This window comes from Puntigrus tetrazona, chromosome 13 (genome assembly GCF_018831695.1).
Source record: "Puntigrus tetrazona isolate hp1 chromosome 13, ASM1883169v1, whole genome shotgun sequence".
Classification (NCBI taxonomy): domain Eukaryota; kingdom Metazoa; phylum Chordata; class Actinopteri; order Cypriniformes; family Cyprinidae; genus Puntigrus; species Puntigrus tetrazona.
The window spans coordinates 14,030,911-14,043,872 of NC_056711.1; the positions used below are offsets into that span (position 1 = coordinate 14,030,911).

The following is a 12,962-nucleotide window of genomic DNA, read 5'->3' on the forward strand; positions in this document are numbered from 1 at the left end:
TATTGCATAGGAAATTTTTTTAACTGATTTGTATAAAAAAAATGAAATTTTTTTTGACTAATTACAGTTCTGTTGTCAAACTTTCTGTTCTGCCATTAAACAGCTTATAGTAATAAAACAATTTATGATCTAACAGTATTGTATTTCATAAAATAATTCCGAAACAAAGTATTTAATGAAATAGCAAAAAAGTCAGTTTTATCATATCATGCATAATATCAGTATAAATGTATGATATCAAAACGCGTGGCAACTTTCCCCGCCTTTGACCCTTCCGTTTTTCCTAAGAAAGCCAAGTAATTATGTATTCAATTTCCTCAACGAGGTAGCACACTCTACTGATAGAGCAAAATATGATTTTACATTTGTAACTTTTGGCAACCGTGTGACACAATCTGATTGAAATACCATGACCATATAAAATTTACCACAACTGATACCAGAGATTTTTCAAATATTTTTTTTATTTTTCTGTTGACCAAAAGAATTCAAAATAAATCAGCGGACATAAATTAATTAAATTAAGGTAAATTTCATGCATAATTCCCTGAAAATAAAACATGATATTGTTTGTGAGAGAAGAGTAAAAAACAAAACAAAAAAGAAAGAAAACAACAATAGATGAACATAACCACCATCTGCTTCATCACCAGGCTGAAGAGGAGTGTGTTTGTGTGTGTGTTTGTGTGAGAGAGAGAGAGACTCAGACCCCTGATACATTTGTAAGACTTGTGTGACTTCAAGGTTATAGTGACATCATCTGAAATCTCTTTTAAACCAGTTCACCTGCATCTAAACAGCTGGAAGTGCAAGCTGGCAGTAGAAAAGGTCAAAGCTGGTGGTTGCAGCTGACTTTCATGCCATGATACTACATGAAGGCCCACCCGCATATTCATAACGACCCTCTCCAATCATCAGCAGTGTTCAGTTAACTCAAGTGTGCATGTGTGAGTGCATAGGTGCGTCTGTGTGTGTGTTTGATCTGACCCAGGCTGAGACATGAAGAGCAATTCAAAGCCCTAAACACTCTGCGTTTGAGCCCAATGCTGTTAACTGAGTCAGCCAAACTGGGTAATAAGGTTTATAAGACTGCTACCTTTACCGCAAACCATCTCAAAGATACACATGCACACATGTGCACAGAAGTAGTGAAGATCTACTGTGATCTGCTTTAGCTGCCCTCTGACTGACACCAGACACATTCAACAACACATGCTGGCAGAAAACAAGCGACACGCTGAAAGAGTGTTCAAACTCAATACAGTGTAAATGACTTTTTTTTTTTTACTTTATCATGCCTAATACTGGTGCCCAGAACAGCATATCAGCTGTGTCGGTGGCCGTGTTCCACAAATTAGTGAGCTGCCTTGCTTCTACTGCCTACACAGGGAACATCAGGCAGCAACTCAAGTGTTTCATGTAAATTATCATGCCGCTAAGATATCAATGTGATTGCATAAAAATAGACAGCTCGTGTTTATTTGGTCAAAAATACAGTAAAGACAGGATATTGTAAAACATTATTACAATTTAAATTAACTTTCCATAATTTAATACATTTTTAAAATTTTTTATTTATTTCTGTGATGGCAAAGTTGAATTTTCAGCAGCCATTACGCCAGTATAATGCTTCAGAAATCTTTCTAATATGATGATTTCTTAATATGATCAATGTTGTGAACAGTTGTGGAACTTAATATTTTTGTGGAAACCATAATAAATGTTTTTTAAGATTCTTTAATGAATAGAAATTTTAAATCTAGAGGTATACAATGTTATAAAATATAATGCTTAACATTATAATTGGTCTTTACTGTCACTTCTGATCAATTTAATGGTGAAAAAAAAATAGTGTTAATTTATATAAAAAACAAACTGACTTATTTGACCGGTAGTGTACATATCAGGTAATATAAATCACCTATGCAAAAACAATAAAATCTATTTTTAATTAGACCGAACTATTTTTAACAATCCTTTTTGGACAATAAGAGAATACAAGCAATGCTGCCTAAAATATGTCCAAAGTAAGGCATCATAGAAAGCTGCATAATTAGTTGCATATATTAGAAGTATATGATGCTGTCTATGTAGGCAGTACATGCTCACAAAATCAGTGTGTGTGGATAAAGAACATGTCTGTTGTGTAGATAAGCTAACACACACTCCTGCCTTTCTGTACAAACATAAAACACTAAAAACTCATTAACACGAGCCCGTATGAGTCATAAAGAGCACTGGTGAAGGTTCAGTACGAATTGTGGTGATTTCTGCGTGATTCTTGTACTGTAAAGCTAAAGCACATCGATTATGTACTGAGTAGCCACTGAGTAGGAAGCACAGAGCAGGCTGAAGCGATGCCAGCAGTTACATTTGCGATTTGAATGGAGAGATTTTCAGAGATTACGTGCGTTTTCAACTGCTCTCACTCACAAGCAACACATACACAGCTATATATGAATGTAAACATAATAAAAAATAAACATGTCTGTTGCAGATGCTGTGATCCCAACACTGGTGTCCTGGACACAACTGATTTGGCCTGTATTTGTAATGAGCAAACACGAAAAAACATCAACATACGCACACTCACTCACACAAAATGCAAGAGTTGTACAAACAAACAGAGGTGGAACAGGGCTGTGGCCCCCCCTGTGGCCCAGAGAACCACTGCAGCTTCTGGGTGGCAGTCTGAGGTTCTGTTCTTTGGTTCTGGGCTCTAATTGGCCATCCTAAACAATTCTTTATAACATCACTTCCCCAAACAATACAGAAACAACACCCACATCATTATTTTTCCGCTCATTACAGCAAAAATAGGCACAAAAAACAAACAAATTAATGACCGCTTTTAAAAAAGGAGAAATTGCTGAAAATGTACTCGCCCTTCAAAATGACTTTGTTTTTTCATCAGAACAGATTCTGAGAAATTTAGTTTCTTACATCAATTGCTAACCAATGGATACTCTGCAGTAAATGGGTGCCGCCAAAATGTAAGCTCACACAGCTGATAACAAATGTTAACTTTTTTTTTCAAACTGTTAGCTGTTGGGAAATACAAGCCTTCTATCAATGATACTGCTTTCTCAAGTAAAAAGTCATATATTTTGAATCAGATCACTAATCAAGCAATATAGAAATAGATAGAAAACAGTCCTAAACAGTAAAAGGTGGACTTCTTCACAGCATGAAGCCTTATAGATTAGATCCTTATAGACAAGAATTAATGTCATGTGGATCATGATTGGACTCTCATTTTAACGTCACCCATTCACTGCATTGGAGAGCAGGTGAAGTAATGCTATATTTCTGATGAAGAAACAAACTCATGGACATTTTCAGCAAATGTTCAATTTTAGGTGAACTATTTACGCAGCTTTGTCTAAAATTTCTATACTTCTCCCTGAAATGCAAAAAACCCCCTCTCCTCAATATGTTAAACGAATCCGTTTGTACTGCACCGTTCTCACTCTTTTCTGGACCGTAGGCCTGTAAACATTATGAACCACATTAAAGGCCCCAATAACTACTTAGAATTGACCATCGACATCACTGACACTTCAGACACTGTTTAGATGCGCACTTAAGGAGCTCCTGGTTAAATAGTCTCGTGAGTCTATATAGAGGGGACTCTCTGGGGTGAAGTGGGGGTGGGAGATTTCTTTGGGGTTCTTTATGTTTGTTCAACGACACTGAAAGACTGAAATACAAACAGATAAAAAAAAAACCCAACAACAACTGTAATAGCAGACGCAGTGCGCTCTCCTCCACGGTGTTATCAGAAAATACACTAGTGATTTGTTTTGATGAATGTTCAAATGCAAAAAGGCCTCATTTTCCCTCTGTATCATGTTTTTTGTTGTTTTTTTTTTTTTTTTTTTTGCATTCTGTTCTTCCGCAAACCTCCGAAGCCTCTGTGATTCTCGAAATAACAACACTTGGCAAGGAAATACACAAAAATACAGAAAAAATATGGAAGCAGATTATATCCATACAGGAATATCAGGGAGAAAATGCAGTGTTCAGCCATTGTTCATATTCGTCTCTCTTCTCCGTTTGTCTACTCAGCATTCACGTTTCCGAGCCACTTTCCCTAGCCGGGACTTTGGCCTGACGTTAAAAGCTGTAAGCTCTGTGAGTTCTTACCAAACTAAACGAGGAAAAAAACAAAAAAATAAATAACTTTATGGGTCCTTCAAATGTCACTCAATAACAGATTTCATGTAGTTATATATTTTCATTTTTTTGTTGAAATATTATTTCTAATCCTGGAAGCAGATTTGAAAATAGTCCTTTGAATCATTTAATTCTTTTTGTTATTTTTTGTGTATTTTTTTTCCCAAAATACTTCATTAGAAAAAAGTCGTTCTCAGCAGGTGTTGAGAAAAATATAGACTGTGAAAAGCTCAGACTCCAGGTTAAGACTGTCCCACCCCTCAGAGAGATGCTTCGCACTCTTCACCTTCGGCGTGAAGGTATCTGAAGAACCGATGTCCTTTTTGTAGCTCCTGCTTAAAACCTTAGCGACCTTTTCAAATCAATCCTTAGCTCTTACTCTGTCATTTACGACTAGAAGAAGTTTCCTGGCATCTATCTCTCCTGATCTCCAACCCCTGCCCCATCCCATCCCACCCCATCTCCTCTCTTCAGAAGCCCTGTATATGACAGTAAGCCTCAAGACTGGAGAAAAGGATGTAGAGAAACCAGAGGCCGAAGAAAAAGAGTGTCGTGAAGATGCGCTGTGTGCGGGGGCCGCCCAGCTCTCCACCGATGTGAGGCCTGCGCCGGTACAGCAGGACGCTCACCGCCAGGAAGGCAAAGATGGTGAAGAGAGTGACAGAAAACGCCAGGGAACCTGCCTGCACCTCGAACGCACGACCCTGCATGTGCCAGTAGATGGCGGCCACTGACCACGCCACACCGATTCCCAAGAAAACGTTCACTGCGTTGCTACCGGTCACGTTACCGATAGATGCGTCTGCGTAACTGTCCTGCACCGCGGCAACTTTACTGGCAAAGGTATCTGAGGAGAAAAGAGACATGTTGATGTGCATGCATATTATAAAATATGATAGTCTAGGACTAACTCTGAGGAAGAATCTGATTTGTATCAATTTTATGAGTAAAATAGATAACTGTAAGATAAAAACATAGTTGTAACTGTCAAAACTTCCTCTTTTATGAAAACTAAGCAGCAAAACTGAATTGTGAACCCTTGCAAATGTTTGATGTCAGACAGATCAGTCTCATTAAACACAATGGCCTTTTGAGAGGCTTGAAACAGTCATTCAAAACCAAATGACCATATTTTTTTTCCAGGATTCATCTGATAAATAGAAAGTTCAATGAATATATATATATATATATATATATATATATATATATATATATATATATATATATATTATATGTTTGATTTTGGCAGAAACAACTTTATTAATTCTAAATGAACCTCGGAGAAAATAAGCATTTTCTTTTTATTTATTTTAAATGTGATTTATTTTTGTAATTTTAAGCAGTATTTAAAACAGGAATCCTGTAACATTTCAAATATTTTTACTGTTAATTTGATCCGTTTAATTGCAATTGCTGAACAGAAGTAGTTCCTACTGAACCTAAACCTAAAAGGTTTTATATAAGATGTGGCCCCCATTAAAAACTTATTCATCAAAATATAGGCAAATAAAAGCATCCTCAAACTCACCAGGGATGGATGTTCCCAGGGCAACAAACACCACAGCAGTGACAGAGTCCTTTAGGCCAATGGTGCAGCCGAAGTGACTGGCCAGATCACCGATCACAGCAGTCAAAAGGCCGATGATCACTATGGAAACAATGAAACACGCCCACCCGTTCCAATATTCCGTGGGTGGGACGCACGCGAACAGAACCTTCCAGAACACAGTCAGGAAGTGCATGACATAGTCGAAACAAGATGGCAGACGTTCCTCTCCCCCCTCATCCTCGTCCTCATCTCCTGAGATAAAGATAGGACGACAGAAATAAAGAGCGAAAGCAAGACAGAAAGAAAGCAAAGCAGAATGGGGGTGTAGAAAAAAAGAAGAAAATGAAAAATGTTAGTATTGTCGCGTCAACTTCCATACCTGACCAAAGCCATCTATTTGACACCATGGTGATTTAGGGGTTCTGTTTCCTTGGTAACACAGGCTGTTTGATAGTCACGGTAATTGAAGGCTACATACTGTGAGAGAAGTGTTTTTATTTCAACACAGGGTCATACTAATGTGCGGGACATTTCCATTTTATTTTTGGGGGAGATCTGTAGAAAATACGGCGAAAAGTAACAAACAGGGCTGATAATACTACATTCTTATTAATATCTGAAACGATCAAATTAGCCGAAATGTTTAGAAGACAAAGGTTGCAAGATGAGAAGAAGTGTGTAGGAGTTCTGTGGGATCAGTTTTCATGTGGGCCGGGGAATATGTCACAACACTGATAGAAATATTTGTGTGTGAGCAATATGAGCATGAGTGTATATTTATATAATAACTGGCTTTTGTTGCTTTTAGTACATTTCTCTGATTTTTGATGTTATTTACAGTACCCTTTAAATATTTGGAGATTTTTAAAGCTGCATGTATGCAATCATGCAAACGGTAATATTGTGATATTACTGCAATTTATAATAACTATTTTAATATATTTTAAAATGCAATTTATTCCTGTGACGGCAAAACAATTTTCAGCATCATTACTCTTGAGTGTCACATGATCTTTCAGAAATTACTCTAATATGCTGATTTGCTGCTCAAGAGACATTTATTATTATCATATGGAAAACAGTCCCTTCATTTTCTTTTGTGGAAACCATGAAACATTTTTTTTTCAAGATTCTCTGATAAATAGAAAGTTCAAAAGAACAGAATATATTTAAAATGACAAAATTAAGTGGTGACATTATAAAAGCCTTTATTAATACATTTAATCAGTTCAACGCATCCTTGCTAAATTAAAGTAAAATTAAATGCACTGATTTAGCAGGCGCTTTTATCCAAAGCGACTTAGTCCCAGTTAGTCTAACGCAGGTTTTTGCACAAAGTTTTTTTTTACAGTAAATCCCAAAAATAAAGTAGAGAGAAAAGAGTGTTATAAAGTTATTACTATTCTTTAGAATAATTAAATAGAAAACAAGTAGATAAAATATAAAACAAATAGAGCACGAGAGTTTTTTCATGTTTCAGGTTTTTGTTTCCTAATAAATAAATGAAAAGAAAAGTAGATATAATATAAATATATAAAAAGTATAATTTGCACACGATTTTTCTTTCACTTTTAGTTGTTTCAGTGTTGTTTAGTGTTGATAATCACCTGCACTGACAGTTATGGCCTCCATGAATTGTTCTCTCCAGGAATTTGTGCCCACGACCAGAGCCAAGTTAGTCTTCTTAATCAGCTTATCTACTGTACTCTACAGCAGACACAACACATGAAACATAAATACGCATAATCAAATTCTTCCATAACGCAAAAGACTGAAATTCTGTGTATGATTGTACCTTAAACTCATATGACTCCTCAATGATAATCTCTATTTTTGCATGCTCTCCCAACACAGGCTTTCCCATCTCTGCTATTCTTCTGGCTTCCTCCTCTTCTGATGACAACTTCCTGTCTGGAATATCTAGAAGAAATAAAGAGGTGAAAAGAAACGTTTGTTGTTTGTCTTATTAGTACACCAAACACAGACAAACACTCAGCAGTAAACATCATTCACATGCACCCTATAATCAGTCTCCACAAGTGGGCCTTTTGTCTCTTTTAAATGATTTGTGATTTATACACTTGAAATAAGTCTTTTGAATATTCACTTGCACTGAATTCATGTGCATATTCAGGGTCAACAGGGCTCATTCATGAAACATAAGCGCTGCGAAGTCATGTAAAACGTTCTTAATGTCATTCTTACGTAACTTGTCGCACTGAATCGAATGTGACTACTTATGTAACGTCGTTTTAACAAACTATTTCTAACAGAAATCGGTTCTGGTTTTATTTTATGAATGAGGCCAACTGTCACTATAGTTTCTTTAGAAAGACTACACATGCAAACACGCACAACTTTGTTTGACTGAACCAAGTGTGAGTTGTGCTGCTAAACTGAGTGATTCAGAAGGACAACAGCACAACATCCACACACGCACACCACAAATACACACCGAAAAGCATGAAAGTTGAGATGAACTTTCAAAAAACCCCTGCAACCCAAAGCTTATCTTCTCGTGCACGTGTTAAAACACACACAAACCTGGAGACACACGTGTGTGAGGCAGACGAGACCACAATTACCGCAGCTGGCCTCATCTTACCTCACACACTCGCACACACACTCAAACTTACCATCAGCTAATAACAGAGCTGTATGTGGAGGAAAAAAGAGAGAGAGAGAGGGGTGGAATGACATGAAGAAAACATTAGACAGATAATGGTGGAGGGAAATGCAATGAAATGTTGGATAGGATTTATTTACTCAAGATAAACGCAAATAAAAATATTCGCTGCCTCCGGCGTTTCATCACCCTGCCTGGAATCTCTGAGCCGGACAGGTGCGACAGGTGTGACCGAGCAGATGTGATCAGATGTGATAGTGTGGGCTGATCCGGAGTGCCGGAGCAGGTGGTTGCCCCTGGCAACGGGAGTGTCGTAGTAGCATTTGAGACGTGGCGACAGAACAAAGAGGTGCTAAAGCTACGCTGATTATTCGCACACGTTTTCTTTCCTATCGTGATGTGGATTTCCCCCCACTGACTTCAAATGCTTTTATAGTGTGCTAATGATATTGTGTGTCCCCTAAACCTCAGAAAACCTTTTTGGCATTTTAGATTTTTGAGGGGCCAGTTATTTCACAAGCTTGCAGAGAAAAGCTTATCTGAAAAGAAATTAATAATTGTTATTTTTTCACGTTATTTTTGAGTTGGTAAATGCACCGGGGATATGGTTATAGCACTTAAACACAGGACATGACATTAGCAGGTATACATAAATTAGTATTCGTGATACGTCCTGAGACATCTAGTTCTTCAAATTCTTGATTTTAGTCGAACGTAATGCTTGATCCATTTCATTTAAAGGAATCTCGAGGTCCCCTGGATGTTTTCTGAGAATCACTTGACTAAATGATTAGGTGAATCTTCTCTCTGTAACAATACATTTCAGTCAGTTAACGCATCAGGTTTCCTAATTTAACAACAAATACTTTTTGTTAATTTTTACATCATTTATTAATCTAGCACCCAGACCCACGCACGTTTACAAAAACAGCGCTAACTAAAGGAATCAATTTCTTTGTCTCTCCATTACTCTTTTTTTTTCTTTCTCCGTGTGTACATAATGACTTTAATAGTTCTGTAATCAGTGGTGTAATTTTCTGTTGCTGAGGATGAATGAGATGGCGAACAAACAGGCCTTGATTAAGTGTGTGTGTGTGTGTGTATGAGCGCTGAGATGAAAATATCGACCTATAATGAGAAGCTGGATGTGTAAATAAGCCCATAATTTATGCTCGAGTGTGTCTGCGAGTAGGGTTGGGGGTGGAGGGGGGATGTGTCTTGATGCACATTATTAACCTGTAATTTGTGCAGCGTCGTCAGCTCTAGGCTTTTCTACACGTCTGCTTCATGATAACACACAGAGACGTGTCGAACACACAAAGGAATTCATTTAATCTATTCGCCACATTCTCCATCTCGCTGTTCTTTCCTGGAAGCTTCGATTCAACAGTTCGGTGTAAATCTATTGCACATCAGCGCTAGCAACAGCTGATGGTACCCTGGCAACAGATACCAGACGGCTCTCTCCTCCCTGCGTTCTGTGAGGTAACGGGATCGTGGGACGTAGGTGTCAATATTTAGACGAAAACTCCCGTCATTGACTCATTCACAGCTATTCCATCATCACACAAACATGTGAATGTAGAGATCTCCTCCTCTAACACACACATAATGAGTGATTCACTACTGATGATCTTCTCTTTAAACACAAATTATTCTGGGACATGTGGTAGAGGTGTTGCAGGTTTGGGCTCTATGGGATATTAATCGCACACAGATGCAGTTCAATAGATCTCCTGTCTGTCTCTCTGTCCTTGGTTGTGTCACCCCTCTCCTAGTTTTTTTTCATGTGCCTCTCGCTCTATTCTCCCTGTCATTCTCTCCTCATCTGGCTCTTTTCTGTCTTTCTTCGCCTGTCTCATCCTTCTTTGCTCATTTGTCTCACACCTCTTCCGCTTGTCCTTTCCTCTTCATCTTTATCACCATCCTATCTGTCTCTCATTGTCTTTCTTTACCACCTACCATACAGAACATCAGTGTTAATGTCCTATGAATGTCTGACAACGTTAATTAATTTAAACAAATATTTTTTAACAACAAATATGAGATAAAAACTGGGATCATGAAGAGAATGAAGTCATTTTAATTTTGAACAGTGCTGAGGAAAACATGATGATAAAAAATGATTTAAGATATTCAAGTTAGCAACGTTTTTGAAGAAAATATTAAGAATATAACTAGTCGTAGATAACAATGTGAAAAGTTTTTATTTGTACAGTGTTTTTATATTTTTGTTAAATGTCAATACACATTTAAATAAATATAAAATTGTAAATATAGTTTTTACAAATACTTTATTAAAGTGCCATCTGAAATTTTCATCTAAAATTAGCATTTTTATCATGCTCCTATGTTTAAGTTCAGTAAATCTACTCTTAAATTAAAAAAAGTGAAATACCTGAACATAAATATAGGACAGTGGTTAAAAATCCAAATTTTAGAAGAAATCTTTTATATTGCACTTTTTGCATTGAAAGCAACAAATATAACTACATTTAATTCATATTTATAATATTTATACTATTCAAAATAGTATTTTTTTCAGTAATCTTTTTCCTACCTTTTGTCAAGACTAAAAATATCTAAAACAAAACAACTTTAAAATAATTTTAAGAAAAAAAGAACATGAATTTCTATTTGTAAAATGAAAAATGTTCACCCTGACCCTTTCCTGTTTTTCTCTCCTCACTATTTCCTGTCTTGTTTCTTTGATTGGCTGTCTCTCTCTAACATTCTGCTGTCTCACCCTCTCACAACGGTCTCTATTGCCACATTTTTATATTTATCCAGTTGGTGTATAAGAGGGTTCGCTGCCAAAGAAAGCATCCTGTATTCAGATGTATAAAGATGCGTATATTTCTTTAGATCCCTCAAGCGCTCTCACATATTTTGCAGCGACAGCACAGGATCAGCAGTTCTAAAGTCATGTTTTGATGTAGGACAAGTGATGTGTCTTCTATTACAGGTTCAGTGTCAAAAACACCTACAACCCATTTGATACAATGTTTTATCTCTCTGCAAAGAAAGCAAAGAAATCTACAGCGTGAACCAGTGCAATACAAAAAGCATACAAAAACAAAAAACCCTTCTGAGTGAGTCAGTCTAGTTACTAAATTATGATTGAGTCAGTTTAGTTACTTTTCATTTAAATATAAATTTGAATTAAATTCAGTGTTTTGAAAGACAAAGATTTTTTTGGGGGGTGAACAACTCCAGTCTGACTGAATTATTAGAATTGTTCACTGAGTCATCAAAGATTCAGAATTATTAGAAAGAATCAGAATCAAAACCGCAGTCAATTAATTGCAAACAGGGCTTTTTGAAAAAAATCCTAAATCTTTCCATGTTAACAAACATAGAATGTTCATATTTTGCTTATTATTAGTTGTCAAACAAATTACAGTTATGAATGCGCATATATATCTGACTTTGAGAAACTTATTTCCCCCTTGAATCCACGTTGGCATGAAAATAAAGAAACATCTAATGAATAATTAATCAACTGCTTGTTTACAAGCACACTAGTGAGGAGACAAGCCAACATGTTGTTTTTGTGGCTTAGGTAAGTTAATAAGTAGGTTGCTTAATGTTGTCCAGGCAAGATGAGGGCTCAAACAGAGAGGGCCAGCTGTTCTTCATCTCTCATTCTTTCTGAAGGGTATAATACTGGGACAAGGACACATGCATACATGCAAGCAAACACACACACGTACACTGCACTGCGGTGTGTGCTGGTAGCATTGACCATGTCTGCCTGATTTATGGAGAGATATTGAGAGACACACTTGACTACTTGGAGTGTGTGTGTGTGTGTGTGTGTGTGTGTGTGTGAATGTGTTTGTATTCATTTCTCACACTCTTTGAGATCCCACACTGGCATTTAAGGTCAATGTTTACTGAAACTCCAAAGTCAGTGGAAAAAGCAACACTGCCAGCTACTCCTTCACAGAGTTTCCTAAACAATAATCGCAAGATCATTATATGAAACTATAGAAAAACTACAAGGCAAAGACAATAACATTGCCATTTTTAAAGCAATACAAAAGCATCATGGCAGCATTTCTTGTGAGTTAGAGATGAGTCAGTCTAAGAGCTGAGCCCTGTGGGTCTTCATTGAATTCATGTTCTTTGAGTCAAAATCCCTTTAAGGCAAGTCAGTCCACTCAGCGGCCATCTTGGCCATGCCGCTGGGTAGCTATTTTTTAATATAGGCAATAGGGAACCTATCTACTTTAATTGGGAAATCTCAGAAACTGCTCAGAAACTGTGTAGGCTTATGTTTCAATAATGTATATAAAAAATAAAACATGACAAAAATTGTTTAAAAGAAGTAGACAAAATTAGGATTTTTTTTGGTCCATTTCTTTATACTGGCTCTATCTGAGCCTGTGGGGTCATCCGAGGTGCCCTCTACTGGTAGCATCCATTCACAGAGTGAGAAAAATTGCACAATACAGTGAAAACAGATATACAATACCTTTCAAACGTTTGGGCAAATTTTTTTTTTTTATGAATACGTATTTAAATTAAGTATCTTATGGTCCATAAGGCTGCATTTATCTGATCAAACATACAGTAAAAGAGTAATAATATTACATAGTTTTCTATTGA

General features: G+C 36.8%; 1 protein-coding gene across 3 annotated transcripts in view; it reads right to left on the minus strand.

Annotated features, from left to right (window-relative positions):
- Positions 1 to 445: 445 nt before the first annotated feature.
- The window catches only part of slc8a3 (solute carrier family 8 member 3), a 38,789-nt gene continuing 26,272 nt past the window's right edge, over positions 446 to 12,962 (minus strand). The window contains exons 4-8 of one of the 3 annotated variants that reach the window (XM_043255714.1): positions 8,362 to 8,379; positions 7,521 to 7,645; positions 7,333 to 7,432; positions 5,705 to 5,974; positions 446 to 5,023 (exon numbers count right to left, since the gene is read on the minus strand). In XM_043255714.1, the coding sequence (XP_043111649.1) occupies positions 4,647 to 5,023; positions 5,705 to 5,974; positions 7,333 to 7,432; positions 7,521 to 7,645; positions 8,362 to 8,379 (890 nt within the window). In that variant the 3' untranslated portion in view covers positions 446 to 4,646. Of the gene's footprint in view, positions 5,024 to 5,704; positions 5,978 to 7,332; positions 7,433 to 7,520; positions 7,646 to 8,361; positions 8,380 to 12,962 lie in introns of all 3 variants that reach the window. The other 2 variants (XM_043255713.1, XM_043255715.1) reach the window with 2 other exon arrangements.